This window comes from Pipistrellus hanaki (genome assembly GCF_964339955.1).
Source record: "Pipistrellus hanaki genome assembly, chromosome: 2".
NCBI lineage: Eukaryota > Metazoa > Chordata > Mammalia > Chiroptera > Vespertilionidae > Pipistrellus > Pipistrellus hanaki.
Window position 1 is genome coordinate 9,981,396 of NC_140504.1, and position 20,185 is coordinate 10,001,580.

Here is a 20,185-nt window from a genome sequence, read left to right on the forward strand (position 1 = left end):
AAGCAGTTCAACAACTGCTTAGAGAAAATTTTAGTAACAGTTATAAATGACTAAAGGAAATTAAAATATACATTTTCACTAAGTTTTACTTATATCTTCTAAAAAATTGATCTTTCTTGCTAGATGTGGGTTAGGTCAGCAATAGAATAGGATGTTGGATAAATAATGGGTCTGAACCAATCTATCAATTCCAGGTTGCTGGACTAAGCTTTCTCCCTATTTGGGAAGGACTGATCTGCCTGTTTCGTAGAGCCAAACATTTATTTTAATGACTATCTCTGAACAGTAAAGATTGCAAACAATTGTTTAGTTTCTGTATTTTTAACTTTTTGTTAACATTTTCCTAGTTTTGTGTATGACCGATCAGACATATTTTTCTATCTTGGAAATTCATTTTGTGCACCCGTGATTTCTTCCCATATTTCAAATGCATTCAGTAGACTGAAAACATGAAATAAAATGAGGACTGAAAAGAAAATAATAGTCATATACATAATGATGTTTCTTCTATTTCATTTTTGTAAACAGAAATATTTTGACTTAAATTACTATCTTTTTTGGTGAGAAATTGCTGCTAAAATCACCTCTTTTTTCCAGTTCCACATATCAGATTTAAGCTTATGTTTCTTCCCCCTGGCCCTGCCCTTCACCTTCTTAACCAATTTCAGCTTAAACTGAAAGCTCTTAAGAAGCTTTAGACCTCTTTGTTATAGCAGCTCATTGATCCTCTACTCTGAGATTCTAGATTAGCACCAGAAGGTGACTTTAAAAAATATAACAATATCAGAATCTCATCACAAATACAAATCAGAAATTCTGATTTAATTACTTTGTATTAGGGCCAGGCATCAGTATTGTGTGTGTGTGTGTGTGTGTGTGTGTGTGTGTGTGTGTGTGTGAGAGAGAGAGAGAGAGAGAGAGAGAGAGAGAGAGAGAGAGAGAGAGAGAGAAGAGAGAGATTTAATTTAAATCTAACATGAAACCAGAGGTAAGGACCACAGGCTTCACTCTGAAGCATAATGGGACTGGCGCTCATATTCTTGACCAAATCAGGATAACTGTGGGCCTCATTCAGCTGCAGAACTCAGGGAGCCTGATAGCCACACCTGATTCCTTGGAAATTACTCCTGGCTTAAAAGGTAGCATTTCCAGGGCCGACCCCTGGACTTCCATAATTATTTCCTGAGTTGAAGCCCTTTTACAATGTCTCATTCTGGTAGCAAGATTCTTGCCCCCGCAAACTGAAGCTCAGAGAGGTCAACTCACAGAGCTCATTAGTGGTAGAAACAGGATTTAAACTTTGTCATAGTAAATCCACCTCCTATGCTCTGAATCAAAAGTACCTTAGTCAAGATACTTAGGCTATTCTGCAGAACCAGATAAACTCTGAAATCTCAGGGCCTTAGCCCAATACCACTTCATTTCTTGAACACATAAGCTGTTTGTATCTCTCTCAAGCTGTGAGGCAGCGACTCGATCTCCTCCATACTGTAGGCTCACCATCCCAGAATGGTTCCAGTACCACAGACAGGCTGGGATAGTAAAAGAAGGTGAAGAGGAAACACAGAATCCTTACTAACCTGACTGGAAGGGATGCAGCACTCGCTTTAATAGTATGTTGAGAAGAATTTGTCACATAGTCTCTTTCCTCTAAGAAGCTGGGGAAGCTGGGAAATGTAGAGGAGCATGTGGCTCTTACTGTCTCTGCCACATCCCCGCTGCCTGCACTCACCCGCCTTAGATAAATCTGTGGCAATAAAGATGATCACCTGCTAATTCCCTGTTGCTGTGTTCTCCTTGTTGGATCTTCTTCTTTCTGCCCAATCTGCATTAATTTGATCAGATGAAACTTTAATCTATAGTAGTAATTTTCAACACACTGGTGTGCTGCAAGAATTTTTAAAACAGCTATTTTTAAATACCTGACTATTTAGTCAGGAGCATTGACTTTTCCCCCTTAGATTGGCAAATTAAAGAAAAAATGACAATAGCACACAACAATAGCTGTCCAGTGTGCATGCTCCATCTTGAACCATAAATATATTGATCATATAATAGAGTTGCATCTTATTGGTCAAGTCCCATAATAAAGTTGCATCGGATTGGTTAATTCTTGGTACCAGAAATCTTTATATACAAGTATAGGCACCTGATTTTTTAGAGTCACGTTAGAGCAAAAATGGTAAGTAACTATTATTATTATTATTAATTATTATTATTATTCTGCAAAAAGCTTTATTGTTTCCATTTGGTCCAATGCATGAGAGAGGGCTTCAGGGTGGTTAAAAGAATGGCTAGTAGTTTCGGGGAGAGGCTCAGGCAAAAGCCAGACACAGGAGGATACTGAGGGGCCTCTGAAAGGCCTCTGGGCTCCAAAGGCTCCTAGTCATGCCTTTCAAAGAGAAACTCACTCAGCCCAGCCTGAGGGCCAGCAGCCTGCGGAGGTGAATCAGGTGTAGCCCATCTTCTTGATGAGTTTCACCTCCTCATCCCGGAAGTGGTCCTCCAGGAAGTCCCAGAGCTGAGGGCCTGGGTCAGGTTCCCCTCCAAAGCCAGGAAGCTTCCAAGGGCACTGAGTTTTGCCCACTCACCTGGGAGGTGTCAGCAGGTCCTGGAAGAAGATGTGGCCACCACGTTGGTTTTGCAACTTTAAGAGACGCTCAAAACCCTAGCACTTCTTCTCCGCCAACTCCTGAAAGAAGCAGCCCACACCCCTGAGAGCCACATCTTCAGGGTCACCATAGAAGCCCCGAGAGAGGTAGGTGTGGGAGGCCCGCAGAGGCGGGGGGGCAGGCGGTTGGCAGCAGCCTCCAGGTCGGTTGAATTATTCTAATGAATTTGGGAGCTCATGGTTGTTTGGCACTAAGGAGTTAAGGTAGAAAAGAAGCCGGTGTGTAGGCTGGCCTGGAGGTGGTTCTGAAGGTGGTGACTGGATGAGATGGAGGGAGGCTGGAAGAAGGGTGAGAAAAGTGTCCCTGAGTCTGTTCCATCTAAACACTGTTGAACCAGGAGACAGATCCGGGATCACCGAGGGCATTGTCTTTTTTTTTTTTTTTTTTTTTTTTTGTCAGATGGGCAAACAATACACTATATTTTTTGGTGTGCTACAGAATTTCAGTAATTAGTTTATGTGTGCCATGGGATGCAAAAGGTTGGAAATCGCTGATCTATAGTGAACACCCACACTGTAATTTGCTATTTGCTTGTCTATACTGGCAAGGTAATTACCTGAATAACTACAGTTTTCCTTATTCTGCCAGAGGACACAGCTTTATTAGCTAATTAGTTTTCTTCCCAGTAGGAGAGCTGTCATTTCCCAGTCCAGTTCTCCTTCTTTTCCTCTGTCCTACCAGATGGAACAAGATGTGAAGTTTGCCTGTCTTCTGAGGCACTCAAAAGAGAGAAAACTGGTTTGCTGCCACTCTGATACCCAGAGTAATTCACCCCCACACACACACCTGCACACATGGTTTATGGCAATGAGAGTGAGGAGCCCCCTCCCTAGCCTATTGGAATGCCAAAGAATACAGTGAAACCTTCAAGCACATTATATTAGCTGCTCCTAAAAATGCACAGAATCGATTGGACTTCTGAATCATTTATGCTCTTAAAAAAAAAAATCATGTATGATACCTTCCAAACCAAGCATTGCTTGTGGTGTAGCCATTTTAGTCAATATCTTCAGGACAAGACTATCTTTGAAAGCAGAAATAATTACTAGTAAGTGAGAGCTAGATAGATGATATGAATAAGTGCATGCAGTTTTAATTGCTTAGATAAAATGCTTAATGCTATCTGGATGATTATTACATCTCTACCGACTTGAGATCATTGCTTAAATTGACAATAAACGAGATAAGAATTAATGAAAAGCGTTATCTATTCCCACCTCAGAATTAGAGGTGATGTTGTGGGAGAGATTTGTGTGAATAAGTCAGCCGAGCTCCTATTACAATTTGCCAATATTCATAGAACTTTGTTCTTGTTGGACTAGAATTAATTATCACACAGAAAATTCAAACTCTTCTAATCTTTTCTTGTATCTTCATTAGTGTGAGAGTTCCACCTCTGCTTTGCTTTCTCTTCTTGACCTGCAACAGCTGTATTAAAAAAGTGGAATCTCTGCTAATTAGCTGTGCTACTGAGGAGCTGGAGGGGATCCCAGGCATTCTCTGATCCAATTAGATTCTAACAGTAAGAAAACCTGGAGCGGAAGATCAGACTGCATGCAGCAATCTAAGAATAACTCAAAGGCTATTATTTTTAACTAGAGGCCCGGCGCATGAAATTCATGTGCAGGTACTGTCCCTGGGCCTGGTCTGTGATCTGGGCCATCTTTCCTGGCTGCCTTCTGCCGACTCTGCCCTCTGCCACCACCCACCCCAGGTTCCCCATTTGCCATCGGGGCAATCAGAGCCTGCCGGTCAGGGAAGGGGACTGAGAGGTGGTCAGTGCACCTCATAGTGATTGGTTGAGCAGTTGTTCTGTTCGTTTCGCCCTTAGGGTCAATTTGCATATTACCCTTTTCTAATAGAGGATAGAGGCCTGGTGCGTGGGTGGAGGCCAGCTGGAACCAGGGATCTCCCCAGCAGACAGTGATCAAGCACAGGCCTGTTCCGCAGAGGGTGAGGACTTGCTAAGGTCCAGGAAGAGGATCACAATTGTTCGCGTGGGCAGGCCCACTTGTCATGAACAGTCTAGCAGTTGGCAGCGCCCCGGGAGAAGACACTGGGTTAGACAGCAGGTGGGCTCACTGCCAGGGGTCCACCGTGCCATCATGGTCTGTTACCGGTTTCAGCAGTTAATTTGGAAAGGTTTACAACTTCCAGCATCCAGCCCAGTCCTATAGGAACCTGATTAAATCTTTAAACGTCTAAGCCTGAAAGGTAGCTGCTATTCTGCCAGGTCAATAACTGGAGGAGCCACACTGCAGTCGATGGGAAGGAAAGTAGGTTACTCTGAGGGCTCTGTATTTTCAAAATCCAGTGCCATCTCTTACGTCTTAGGACTTAAATCTCAACAAATAGATTTCCAATCGAAATCCTCTAGGCACTGTTGAGAAACCGCTTCGTGATTTTTTTCCCACCACTCAAACGATGATAAAAAAGCCTAGAAAGAGAAAGAAGAAAGCCCTGTTTGAAGTAATCACCATGCATTAAGGTAATTACCTCAGTGTGAGGTTTCAGCAAAGGTTACTTCAGAAGGGTGAGCTGTGCCAACACGTTAGCAAGGGGAGAATCCTATCTAGCAGTAATTGGGGGTTTTTCGGTTTGGGAGGCAGAAGGCAGGGAGAGCTCTGTGCGGCTTCTGTTTAAATCTTGCTTATGATCGCATGTCTCATAGAGTCTCCATTTCAGCACAGTTTTATGAACCATATGCCATCACCCACATGAAAGACACTCTACCCTCGCTCCTCTCACGCACTCCCCAATCCAATCTGGCCATCAGGCTTCCGAGCTTCAGTCCCCCAACCGTTCCGGGAATCCCCTCTCTCCTCTCCTCTGCTTCCCAGTAAGACTTTGTCCATTGATCTGGCAGAGGGAAGAGACTCCGTGACCTTTGCAGGGTAGATGAGAGAATGTGGGCAAGGCAGTCCCTAGTCCACTGCAGTATAAACAGCTCTGGGGCTGAGATAAGTGGATTGGATTCAATTTCACAAAAAAACATCCTCCTGGTCAAAAAATTGTATATGCAACCAAGTATTAAGAAATCAGGCCAGCCAGCATGGTTCAGAGGTGGAATGTCAACTTATGGACCAGGAGGTCACAGTTCGATTCCTATTTAGGACACATGCCTGGATTGTGAGCTCAATCCCCAGTGGGAGCGTGCAAGAGGCAGCCGAATAATGATTCATTCTTTCTCATTATTGATGTTTCTATCTCTTCCTCTCCCTTCCTCTCTGAAATCAATAAAAATATATATATATTTTTTAAAGAAATCATTACTACTCTCTTCATTACAATATTTTAATGCATTGGCCAAAAGAAAGAGTTATTGAGAACATGGAATAGTCTGAAGAATTTTGCCAAGTTTTGTTTTTCTCATGTGTGCATTTTACTTTCATCCCTACTGTTTGGAATGATATTTTTCATTGCTTTCATTCATCACACGTGAATTATCTTAAGTAACTATAATTGTTTAATATTTCCTTCTTTGATAAAAAGATTAAAATGCTTCCCTTCACTTATAATTTGTTATTATAATAGAAAAATTAACTCATATTACACTGTCTTATAAAACGCTTTTGTAAATTGACCATGTCAGAGAAGAAGAGAGATGTTGCAATTATATTCTTTTCATAACTACTATCTATCTCAAACATTATTTAATAGTAAAACCATGTCAAAATATCTATACTAAATTACTATTTGGAGTGCTGAGCCTAAAAGTGTGTTGTGAGTATAGTTATAACAATTATAACATTTATCAGAATCTTTTTATTTTATAAAAATCTATTAGTGGAATAAATTATTTTATCTCTGAGCATTACTGTAAACCACAGTTTCATAGTATCACTAGAGTCACTACAAATACATTTAATATCTTAATTATAAAGTGTAATATTGGTGCAAATTTTAAGCTATAATTTTGTTCCAAACTTCTTCAGTATCAGCAAATGGTCAACAACCAACCATGGAGTTTGACAATACACACCGATACTTATATGCATTCATAAAGATTTTTGGCAGCCAGAGAAGGACATCTGACATCTTACAATTGTTTAATATTTCCTGTAATATGAGTTAATTTTTCTATTTTAATATTAACAATTATATTTACTTAAGATATCTCAGCCCCAGAGCTGTTTAGAGTCATACTCCACAGGTTCAGGGCTCAGTCCCACTAGGTTGCACTGACTCCAAATATCAGTCACAAGCATCAAGCTCCTAGATACAGCCCTCTGTCTCAGGGATGCCCACAACCCCTTCCTTCAGGTTTAACTAATTTCTATAGCAATTTCACATGACACAGGAAAATGCTGTACTTACCTGCTCACCTGTGTATCATAACAGCCAAATGGAAAGTATGCATAGAATGAGATGTGGGCGAAGGGAAATAAAGGGTCCATTGCTTCTGTTACTGCTCCCATCACCAACCCAGAAATGCTCTGAACCTCACCTTGTAAAGGTTTGGGTGGAGTGCTTCTTGAGCAGGTGTGATTGATTAAGTCATTGGCCAATGGGAATGAACTCAATCCTCCAGCCCCTGCCTCCTTCCCAGAGGTCAGAAGTGAGGCTGAAAGTTCTAACCCTGTAACCACACTTTGGTCTTCCTGGTAACCAGAAAATGTGCACGCCCTGAAATACATGCCTTCTTTCAAGAAAAGAATCCCCTCCAGGTTTTTTTTCAGGGTTTTTGTGATGCCAAATTGCTCAACTTGATAGCTTTTTTCTTTCCAACCGTTGAACAAACCAAATTATTTATATGCAGAAAGATTAGCTTGTTACTGCTTTTTGAATTGTAGCAAATTATGCTATACATTTTCAATTGTTAATGGGTATCAGAGGATCAAGGGCACCAAAATTATGATTTAATAAGAAACCTAACCTAACACAGTAGTTGCAACCTCATTGTTGACCTTCAGAGCAGACACTTTGGCTGTAGCTGCCAAGGAAACAAAATGAAGCTAATTTTCTACTTTTCTCTGTTTTAAAAGGGATTAATGAATATAAATATCTATATGATATTAACAGCTTGTTTTTATATATTCTTATTGACTTCAAAGAGGGAGGGAGAGGAAGAGGGAGAAGGAGAGGGAGAGGGAGAAGAGAGGAAGAGTTCTTTTCTTACTGAAGCTTATCCTGAAAGCCTCCACTGTCACAGCAGAGAGAGACTGTCTCTCTGAGCTGAAAGTATGAGGATTTTGTAAAAGCTCATACCCTTTTGGGTAAAACTCCAGACTCCAGGAAACTGGCAGCCTCTCATACTCCCAAAGTGTGAAGTTGGAGGATCCTTTTAAAGAGAAACATGAACAGCTACAAAGGAAAAAAGTATGGGAACTGACCTCAGATGATCCTGGAAAATTCACCTGCCTGATGCTGGCCTTGCACACTGAACTTCCAAGCAGATAGTTAGTGCCTCTTTTATAAATAGGAGGAAATTGGGGATAAGTAGACATTTATGGAAAATATCAAACATGAACCAAATCAGAATAAACAACCAGTAAAAAGCAATCTAGACAAGGCAGAGGAAATACAAAGAGTAGAGAAAAATTCAAATAACATATTAATACCTTCAGAAATTAAGAGAATTACATCCATGAAAACAAAACAGGATCCTATTAAAAAAAAAGGGGGGGGGGGAAGATTGCAATAGAGGATATGATAGAGCATCTGGAAATATAAAAGGTGATAGCTGAAATTTAAAAGTTCAATAAAATATTAGAAGATAAGTTAGTAAAATTCCCCAGAAAGTAGTTCAAGAAAACAAATAGGGATAATAAACACAAAAGAATTTATCCAGGAGGTTCAGAGGCTTATTTCAGAACTAGAGGCCCAGTACATGGATTCGTGCACTGGTGGGATTCCTTAACCAGGGGTCCTCAAACTTTTTAAAGTGGGGGCCAGATCACGGTCCCTCAGAGAGCTGGAGGGCCGGACTATATGAACTACTAATCCCTACTGTAACACCTTGGCTGCGCTCACTGCCCAAAAAACCTAGCGGGCCGGATCAGACTCCCCTGGGGGCTGCATGTGGCCCGCAGGCCGTAGTTTGAAGACCCCTGCGTAACCTGACCTAGCCAATCCAGGACCCTTGGGGGATGTCGGAGTGCTGGTTTAGTCCCGATCCCTGCTGTCCAGCCCGAGAGACCCCACCAGTGCACTAAGGGCCTCAAGTATGCATGTAAGATCTTTGGTTAATCTCTTCCCACCCTCCCCACAGCAGCAACCTAACCCGTGGCTGATTCTGCAAGGAATTGGCTTCCTCCTCTACTGGTCAGAGCATCTGCCCCCTGATGGTCATTGCACTTCATAGCTACTGGGTGAACGTTTAAATAGTCAGATGGTCCCTTAGGCTTCTATATTTATAGGTAGGCTTCCACAAAGAAAAACAGGAAACGGTGGCAAAGAAATTGGCAATTTATGAAATGGACTCAAAGCTGAGGGAGGTGAGTCTCCGACATAAAAAAAATCTTCAATCCCAAATTCTAGAAGGCAATGAACATTGCTTTCATTTTTATGAGAAATAATGTATTTCAGCTTAGCATTCCATACCCAGTCAAACTATCAAGTGAGTGTAGCATTAAATCACTTCCAGGCATGCAAGGATCCTGAAACATCTATTTCCCTTAAACCTTTCTTTAAGAAGCCACTCAAGAGTGTGCTTCAGTGAACAGGGCAGTTCACCAAGAAAGAGAAAGAATGTGGTCCAGACACTTCACATCCATGGACCATAAGAAGGTCAAGAAACAGTTCCAGGTTCAAAAAGCACCACTGGAGATGGCAGGCTATGAAGGAAATCACCATGGGGATAAAACAGAACTGATAGAGTGATTGTTACTGTGTTTGAGAGCTTGAAAATAGGTGATAATTGAAAGATTTCTAAGTATTTGGGGACAGTAAAAGGGGAGTAACAATAGGTATAAGGAAAAGTGGGAACTCATTGATATACCTTACAAAATAAGTATAAGAGAAATGAAAGATAACAATGACTTAGAAGTAAGTTATATGATGTTAATATACTATATACTGATGACTGATTTAATGAAGGATTACGAGATGTGTCTGAGGAGTTTACAATTCCAAAAACTGTAAGAAAAGCCAATAGCTAATATGTGGAAATAAAATTTTTTAAAGAAATATAATAATATTTTGAGAAATAGGAAGAAAATACTAAAAAATGCCAATAAAGTTGGAAATGCTTGCTTCTGGAGAGTACACAAATTAAATTTTGCTTTATTTTTCTATCCTACAAGGTAATCACTATACATTCAAAAATTTGATTTGATAAAGATACAATTTACCCTCTTTCAATCATTCTGTTGATACTGGTATTATTCTGTTGACATTTGATTTTTCATTTGCTGTATTATTATTCAATTAACCATGTATCCTGAACATTTCAATTTATAGACCTCTTTACCTTTTAAATCATTGTATAGGATTCATTCTCTATGTATTATATTCTTGTCATTTTTTTTTTTTTTGTCAATTCCCTTTTTAGGGAAATTAGGATGTTTCTGGTATTTTGCTCTTAGCAACAACACTTGGATAAATATTCTTAGTACATTATTTATACCTATATGTGTTGTATTTCTTTAGGACGCATTTCTTTTAGGACATATTGCTACAAATGATATTGCCTGTTGAAAATTTACATATTGATAAAGATTTCCATTACTTTCCAAAATAGTGGACAAATAGATTCATACAAATCATATTCTCTACACTGAATGATAATATTGATGCACGCAGTATTTTTGTTGCATGAGAAAAAACTTTCTGTAGAGAAACATTAACATTGATAAAGGTTTTGTTTACATTGTTCCTCAATCTAATGGGAATCTGACATAACTGTCCTCTGTATAAATTTTTTAAATGTTTGTTTTTCTTTTTCATTAAGAAAATTCTAATTCTATATGGAGAGTTTTAATGAGGATAAATGTCAAACTGTATTTAATATTTTGACATGTATCAAGTTGTCTTCATTAAACAGATATACTCTACAGAAAATAAATAAATTATTTGATGTTTAAGTACATGGCAGAATGTGTTTTTTTTAATTACTATTTTAGAGAACATATCTGGAGAATTGTGGTTTTTTATACATACCTGAATTTTTAAAACCAGAATCTGAATGATGAGTTTGCTGTTCTGGCAGAGGATTCCCTAAAGATTTATAGCTTTCATTTATTCATCAGAATGTACAAGACTATTTAACTGAACCAGGGAATTATCTCTCTCTTTTTTTAAAACATTCTTCTTAAGAACATTCATAGAAAAGCACTTGTCATATAGTCATTAAGCTGTATTTGAAAGTCTGAAGAAACCTTATGAGACTTTTTAATAAATGTACTTTCGTTTTTCCTTCTTTAGGGGCACGGCGATTGCCGGTATTGTTTTTGGAATTGTATTTATCATGGGGGTCATTGCTGGAATCGCCATATGCATCTGCATGTGCATGAAGAACAACCGCGGGACCCGGGTGGGCGTCCTCAGCACTGCCCGCATCAATGCCATCGCCTCCTATCCTGGTAAGAAAAATTGCTCACTTCTTCTCAGGAAAAAGTTATGCTCTACTCCTTGGAGAGATGAAACATTAAAGAAACTCACTGGAATAATCTTCGAGTGTGTAGTGTATTTCTAAATTAATGTAGATTGAAAATATAGCTTTCATTGGCGATTACTTAGATCCAAATAATAAAATCCACCTGATATTTGAAGATATTCATATTTTCAATGGCTGTCTCATTGACTACAATAAGCAATCTTCCAGTGTATCTATCTGCCACTGGGGATTGAGCCTGCATGTGCCCTGACAGGAATTGAACCTTGACGTCCTGGTTCATAGCTTTATGCTCAAAGTTGAGGCACACTAACTGGGCTAAAATTAATTTCTAAAACATTTAAAATATTAGTTATAAAATTATAAGACATAAAATATTTTCATGTGAAGTCTTGTGGGTTTTTGTTGGGAGGGGGTTGAACTTTCTATTTCACACTTGGAAACATGTTTTTTACATGTTATAGTGGCATCATTAATACTGGCGGATCACAGAGGCATGTTGCATTTTTAGTAAATGTATGATTCTGGGAACCGATTAATGCAAAAAACATAATAAACCTTATGGTAGAAGCATTTTTACTGCAAAAAGACAAGGTCTCTGAGACATAATGTGCTTGATTACTTCTCATTTCCTTCTCAAAGAGACTAATTAAGCTTTTATTTAAAGGATAGGGGAAGCAACTCAGAGTAGAATTGAATGCTTTTCAAAATCTTCCATGTGTGGAAATATAAAATGTTTTTACCCATAGCAATTAATTAACCCTGTGATAACAGAGATAGTCTGGAGGCCACATAAGTGAATAGAAAATAATTTAGCCAAGGTTATAGTACCCCTTGGTGAAAGTGCTCAGTGGGGAATATAATTACTCTACTGGGAAGGAGATTACCAAGAAAAGGTAATCTGCCATCTCTGACCCTTTGGACAGTGACCTTCTGAAATATTTTTTTTTTTTTTTAATTCCTGTCATGTTGGGTAGAATGAATGATGTCTGTTTAATTATAATTGTTTTTAAAACCATCTGTGTGAAAATAAGGATTATTATTCCAGTCTTACATTTCCACTACTTGCCAGAAATTCAATATAAACAAAGAAGAGTAATCACATTAACCCCTTTTTAAGAAGTTGGGTTGGATTACACACAACTGGAAGGAAATAACACAGAAGGACCCTAAAAAGAGATAAAAGTCAAATGCCCATGAAAGGATAACAAGGCATTTTAATGTTATCAAGAGAGTTGAGATTTGAAGTGCATTACTGAGTACCTGATGATTGATTGATAGCAGATAGGCATCTAGATGATACATGATAGATGATAGATAGATAGATAGATAGATAGATAGATAGATAGATAGATAGAAGCAGTGGAGGAGGGGGAGGCTCTTGCTAACAGAAAATGCCAAAGGATACATGTAGAAAGGAGTTGTGGAGTTGGAAAATTCATTTTAAAACCATCATAAGAAAGATTTAGGACAAGAATCATCAATTTATGGTAAGTAAATATGTGCATGTTCTTTAAGTATTTCCAGATTCTTGTTAATTATAAAATTGAAGAAACCCAACATCTTGACCGGGACATAAAAACTAATATCCCCAAAGAAAGACAAGTGGACATCTTATATCTTCAGGTGACACAGCTTCATCTGTGTAGTATTTTGGCTGGAAGTTCACAGCCTGAATCTTAGCACGAAAACTTATCTGACAAACCCAAGTTGAGGAACATTCTATAAAATAACTAGCTGTAGTATTTAAATTCTCTTGGAAATATTTCATTAAGAAATTAACACTCCTGCCCTGACCAGTTTGGCTCAGTGTCAGCCTTCGGACTGAAGGGTCCTGGGTTTGATTCCAGTCAAGGGAATGCACTTTGGTTGTGGGCACATCTCCAGTAGGGGGTGTGCAGGAGGCAGCTGCTCAATATTATTCTCTCATGGATGTTTCTAACTCTCTATCCCTCTCCCTTCCTCTCTGTAAAAAAAAAAAATAAAAATCAATAAAATATATATTTTTTTAAAAGAAATTAACACTCCATTTGAATCAGTGAATTAGTATTTGAGGACAACCTTATAGGAATATGTATAGGACATGGAAGACTTTCAACTACTCATCTGAGGAGGAGTTGATGATAAGGTGTCTTCTAATTGTGCCTATTTTTTTAAAATGAAATCAGAAGCAAGTCTTACACTAAAATTGGGTTAAGGAAGTGTTTGTAGTTAAGGAGAAAGAAAAATGCATGAAACAGTAATCTCAGAGAATGGAGGGGTGCTGAAATACTTAATTTCCAGTCACTACCAACAGTCTGCACACTTAAGAATCAATCAGCACAATTGTGCATTTTTATCTTCCTATTCTAAGCTTCTGGGTACAAAGCTGGGTAGCCAAAATGTTGGATTTAATTAGGATTGGAGTTTCCTCAGGCAATGGGGAAAGAAAGAAAAGAGAAAATTGATGATAGATGCACAGAAATGATTTCTGTGATGGACCATAAATATAAGCTGCATAAAGATATGAAGACAGAAAAGAGGTAACATCAATTTAAATTATCTTTTTTTTTTTTAATGTCATCAGTAAATTGAAAATTCAGGTGAGGTTCAAGTTGTTTTGGAATGTGTCTTCTAGAAAGATAAAGAGTTGTGTTCGTATTTGCAAAGTGGTAGAATTATTGGCTACAAAGTGAGAAAATGATTTTTGAATGCAAAAAATGTCCGAAGGACAGAGAAGTAGGGCCACTAGTGTTAAAGAATGACTAAAGCAGATAATTTAGGTGATAACAAACCAACACCATGATGTAAGCAGTCTTCAAAATGAAGATTACAAAATGAGCTGAAGGGGAGGAGCTTTTACAAGGTAAAAAAATAAAAACAAGGAAGATAAAGATAGTAAGCGATAGCCAATTAGGTGATTCCTGGAATTTTATTCTAAAAAACCAATTCAAAATAATAAGTCCATGTGCAAAAAAGACGTTTATCACGCTATTATTTATAATAATAATAAATTGTTGATCTCAAAACAATAGAATGATCAGTTGAATAAATGCAGCTATTAATAATGTTTATGAAAAATATATAGCACGATAAAAAGCACTATGTTATAACACAAAGTATAAAAAAGCATCTAACATTTTATATCACCACAAGGATATAAAAAAAACAAATGACTAGAAGAGAATATATAATCTTTAGTAAATTGTGGTGACAAAATTTTAGATGATTTTTTTTGTTTGCAATTTTTCTAAAATAACGTTGCATAGTTTTTATAACACTATGCATCTTCCTTTTACTTTTGCTTTAGAAATGTTGGCCTGAGTGGGTGAAAAACATTGAATTTTTTTCTATGAATTGATAGCACCCTTACATTTTCTAATATTGTAGACAACTATAATGACATTAAGGATAAATGGCACGCCTGCTCTACTTTAATCAGAAAACCAGAATATTGGTTATAAAAGAATTTCTAAGGCACCCTTATCTCCATCTGCATCCGTATATCTTTTAGAGATGACTTAACCTTTAAAGAAGAACAAATCCTTTTAGAGTTAATCCGGAATTCTAAAAATGGATACCCCGTGCAAAGTCGCTTCCCAGTGAAACCTTATTATCTGCGAGAAAGAAAGATAGCACAGCCCACAGATATACAAGTATTATTTCAAAACTGTCTTCCAGGAGCTGGGACCATAAACGATGTGCCATGTCTATTCCGTGATGGATTGTCCAAATATCGCTCTTCAGCATTATACGAGCACTTCATCAAAATTCAAGGGCTAGATGAATGCAAGAACACTGGTTCATATGTTAGATTTTCTTGTTCAACATGCAGCTGTGTACACCATGGGGACTCTCGATGAAATGTCCTCTGGCAGTTTTTATGCAGATGGCAAAACATAAATGCTTTGTTACCGAGGAATAGCCGCATACCATGGCCTCCTGACAGAGAAGGATGCAGTCAATCTGTAGAAGCATTCGGTGTGCGCTCCTCACGTGGGAGGCAGGGAAAAGACTCGAAATGAGAACAACTTAAAAGCACATGCTGCAAAGAAGCAGTTCAATGGGTCTCCAGCTGTAGCTCCCTATGTTCCATGAAGGCTGCGTTTCTTGGCTTGGAGGAAGTTCATTACAAATCTCTTTGTCTCAGTCCTCCTGGACAGAAAGAAGCAAAGGAGTGGGCGTAATGCGGAGGGGATGTGTGATTAGGCTCCACAGGAGTTATTCCATTTGATTGTAGAAAATAAGGCTTGAAATAGCCCAGCCTCCAAAGGTCTAAAGCAGCCACGGGGATGCTGGAGTTATCATTGATGCTTTCTCTACCAAGCACTGTCCTTGTCAGAAGCCCCCAATCTGCTCAGACCACTGAAGACTGGCAGAGCCTTTGCTGACCAGAGAAATCCCTGGAGGATATCCCACTCAGTACTATGTCTCCATCTTCCTCTTTTCTTAAGTCCCTCAATCCCACTTCCTCATATGGATGGGCCCCTGGTTGGCAAACTGCAGCTCGTGAGCCACATGCAGCTCTTTGGCCCCTTGAGTTTTTAGCAAAGGCCAGCTTAGGAGGACCCTAATTAAGTTAATAACAATTAACTATATAGTTTAAGTTTGAAAATTTGTCTCTCAAAAGAAATTTCTATCATTGTACTTTTGATATTTGGCTCTGTTGACTAATGAGTTTGCCGACCACTGGGATAGGCAGATCTGTAAATGGTTCAAGTCATCCAACTGCTGGCAAAGTCAGCCAACTAAAAGGGATCGAAAGAACCAGTTTGTGTTTACCAATAGGGTGAAGGCCAGTGTTTGCCAGGTATATCTGTCAGAACACTGTCATAATCTTATTGGTACAAGCACATTTTAGAAGACACTTTAGAGAAATAAGGTGGTTGAAATGGTGCTTGCTCTCTCCTTCCATTCTGATGTTAAGAAGCTGGCCTTTGGTTTGGTTTTGGCATTATTATGACACTAGGCTACCTTCACAGTAAGCAATTCGACATGTCAATTCCAAGTAGAATCATGATTTGGTTGGTGATTCAAGTACTGGCAAGTCATCAGAGGGCCTGGTGAGGGTTTGCTCAGATGCTGAGGAATGGCTGGGATCTTAAAGGTATGAAGCACTCAGGGGTACCTCTCTTCAACCCTAGAGATGGGGTAGAGATCACTACAAAACAGACATCCATACATAGCCATAATAAAGTGTATTAGATGTGATTTAAAAACACACTGACAGCCGAAACCGGTTTAGCTCAATGGATAGAGCGTCAGCTTGGGGACTGAAAGGTCCCACGTTCGATTCCGATCAAGGGCATGTACCTTGGTTGCGGGCATATCCCCAGTAGGGGGTGTGCAGGAGGCAGCTGATTGATGACTCTCTCATCGATGTTTCTATCTCTCTCCCTTCCTCTCTGTACAAAATTAATAAAATATATTAAAAAAATAAATAAAAAGTAAAAAGCAGTTCCTTACTTCTTAAAAAAATATAAATAAATAAATAAAAACACATTGACATATATTTTAATAAAAAATTAAGAAAATTTTTCAATAAAATTTAGGAAACTAAATTCTTCATCCTTATTTGCACACCTGTTTATCCTCTTTTTTATTTTTTATTTTTTGTTTTTTGTTCCTGTAATGACTCCATGACTTTCCAAGTAAGTATGGGAACCCAGTACAGGGTGTCCAATACTTCAAACACCTTCTTTTACTCTCCACACCCTTCTCTACCTACCCATACCCAGTCATCACCTCAGAGCTCAGAGAAGCTTAAGGCTCTTATGATTCCCTCCCCCCTCCCATACACTGCCTTGTAATTGCTCACATAGCTCTTATATGATCTCACTTTTTCTTTGATCCACCTCAATTCATACTGCAAAGACACATTCACTAGAATATTAAAAAAAAAGTCTCTTGATAATTGTACACTGTTCACTCCTTGTGTGATTTTCAAAGTCCACCATGATGATAATACTATCAGATTCCTCAACATCTTTCCCATTTCTCCCCTCCGTGTACTTTGTGCTTTGTACAAAAATGTTTTTCTGTTTCTGTGCTTTTGCTCAAACTTGAATTATCCTCTAGCCTCTTCTCTGTCTGTCCTTTCACATCATATTTCCAAGAAACTTAGCCTAAGCCACCAACCCCAAATACTTTGACCAATAGCACTCGGCCCTCAGCCTGATAAAACTCAGATTTTTGCAGGCAAAAATGATGTCCCCTCTCAAAGCACCCAGCTTAGTGGCATAAGCATGGTGGATTCTCAAATATTTGCTACCTGCCTGATGGCCTTTTCCTTTTCTTTTTCAGTGGCACCACCTCCCTATAGTTACAACCATGAGATGGAATACTGTGCAGAACTGCCTCCTCCCTACTCCCCAACCCCACAGTCTTCAGCACAGCGTTCTCCACCCCCTCCTTATCCTGGACACTCAAGGAAATAACCTTTCTCCCCGAAGAGAATATGTTCCTGCCACACGTCTTGCCATGAGTAAAATGCCAACACTCAGAAACAGACAGGGAAGGACTGCTGTGAGGAATAGTCATTTGGGTCAAACAATGTGTCAAGTGCAATGCCTAGGCTAAGAGATACAGGGTTTTTAACCCTTCTCATAGCTGACCCCCATCTGGAGTATTATGTTTGGTTTGATGGAACCACATTTGAAGAGATCTACTGATCACCGTAAACACATTTGGAAGAGAATCATGAGAGAGACAAAATACCCGAAGATCATGTTGCATATGGAAATTGCAACATTGATCCAAAGAGAAGATTTATGTGAGATACGACTACTTAAAGAAACCACCAGATTCCGTATGCCATGTAGCTTTAAGAGTCAGAATAAGAATTATTCATCCTTCCGTTCATCAGTAAACATGGATCAAATGCATGAGAACCTACTCTGTGCCTTATACTGTTGGAAGCACTGGATGGAAGTTAAAGGAACTTTGGTTTCAGGGCTTTTGTGAAGTGCCTTGTTAACAAGGCTTCAAACAGAACCTGGCTGGCGATCTGTGAGAGATTTGCTCTAGAAGGGTTAGCTCAGGCAAATGGTCGAAGGTGGACCTCAAAGTTCTGCTCATGTTATACGCAGGTGTGGGGTAGATTTGAATGCCTCCAAAAACAAAAACTACTGGAATAGTTGGTTCTGGCCTATTTGAGAGTTGAAACAGGATCAAAGGGATTCAAAGTTGCTTGAAGCCAAGAACTCTTCAATGCTAGTTACTGCCACCTAAAAACCATCTGCCTTTACTTAGTGTATTATGACAAAGGTTATTTCAATGATGGGGAAAAAATGTATGAAGTTCCATAAGCAACAAATTCTTCACTTCATATTAAAAGATCACAAGCCAAATATATTTTTTCTGTGTCAGGAAGAAAAATATCTTAAAACTTGACCATGGATATATACAGGTTTGCAAAAAAGAATTGGAAAAAATTGGTTGGGGTTCTGTGCATTTCCATTCATTCATAGCTTAGACAGGTTTTATTTCTCTTTTTTGATATTTTGATAATCTATTCCCTTGAAAAAGTTAATGGAATAGGTTGGCTATTAAAACCAAATTGTTGCCTTTTGCCAAAATCCAAATGTCATCAAGTGCCTATCTTTAGGTGTAAACATTGTTAATAAATAATTTTAATGTGCCATATTTTTCTGCAAGTGGCCTTAATATTTATGTTTTTATGTTGGACTTCCCATGTATTTAAAATTTACACTAAGAAAATTTTGGGACTAAATTGTTAACTTTTTATATCACTTTGCAATTAAATCTAAAATGTTTAATCCAACATCATTGTTATGCTTCAGTGAAACCCCAAAACAGTGCTAAGAATTTGCTGAATAAAACAAAAGAAATGCCTTAAGGTATAAATTATAGTTTCCATTCTTGTAGTTGGGAAAGTTAGTAGCTAATATACATAGCATAGTTTACTTACAAATACTTCTATCTGACTGAAATACGGTTGAACTGCCAGTGAGATTTAAAAACTAGTGAGTTTTCGATGACTTGCTTGGTTTTAGGCACTGACAATTTTCTTACTCATGAAGACACAGTGCATTCAAGAGTTCCGTCCTATTCTAGTGACTGAGCTTTAGCACAATTTTCACACTACATCCGCTTTCATTCATCATCTTCTTTGCAAGTGTGATCAGACCCAATCCCACTGACGCTGTACAGCTCAAAGGACCAAGGCTTCTGTGACTGAATTTCAGAATGTTGGTTGCAAATGAACCATATATTTCTTAAGAAAAACAGAGAGGAAAAGACCAGTGGAAATTGAATTCTCATCATCTTCACCATCAATAAACATTTATTATGTGCCTCTTATAGCCTGCAATCATTACCCACATAGGAGCCATTTCTGTCCACACCATCTCTCTTCTTTGAGTCGTTTTATGGTCTCCCGTAAAATATATCACAAACCCATAAGACCTACCAGAAATGACTATTTTTATTATTTGTATTTAGTGTCACAATAGCATGTGTACATTATCAGGATAGACTTTTGGAATTCACTGATTATTTTCATAAATGAAACATCTTGGGGGAAAATAGTATTTGTTGTGAAAGCTTTGAATTATGATTATTTAAAAACTACTGTATTTGCCGAGGCCAAAATGTTTACAATAAGCAATAAAATGAAACAACCCATTATAACATATTTTAATTGTGTCTATTTTATTTTGCCCTCCCTTCCTGCTGATCTAGCCTTGTTCTTCTGTACAGAAAACGCAAGACTGGAGCCAGGTAGACTTTATTTTCAATCCTGTCTCCTGCCTGTATGATCTAATACAGGCCACTTCATTTCTCTAAAATGCAACTTTCTGCTCTGGAAAATGTAAATCATACAATGGGCCTCATCAGGTTTTGTGCAAATTGGATGGATACATACAACATTCTGGCACATTGAAAATGTTCTATTAATATTTGCCAAAAATACATTAACAAAAGAATGACAGCCTCTCTGGACTGTGCTATCCAACAC

The 20,185-nt window shown here is 38.4% G+C and overlaps 1 protein-coding gene across 2 annotated transcripts in view; it reads left to right on the forward strand.

Moving 5' to 3' along the window:
* Positions 1-20,185, forward strand: part of CYYR1 (cysteine and tyrosine rich 1) — a 374,507-nt gene that overhangs the window by 55,807 nt on the left and 298,515 nt on the right. The window contains exons 3-4 of one of the 2 annotated variants that reach the window (XR_014793868.1): positions 11,037-11,194; positions 17,509-18,683. Coding sequence is in view for 1 of the 2 variants with exons in the window: in XM_084871406.1 (XP_084727532.1) it covers positions 11,037-11,194; positions 17,509-17,642 (292 nt within the window). In the remaining variant the exon portion in view is untranslated. Of the gene's footprint in view, positions 1-11,036; positions 11,195-17,508; positions 19,861-20,185 lie in introns of those variants that run through there. The other variant, XM_084871406.1, reaches the window with a different exon arrangement.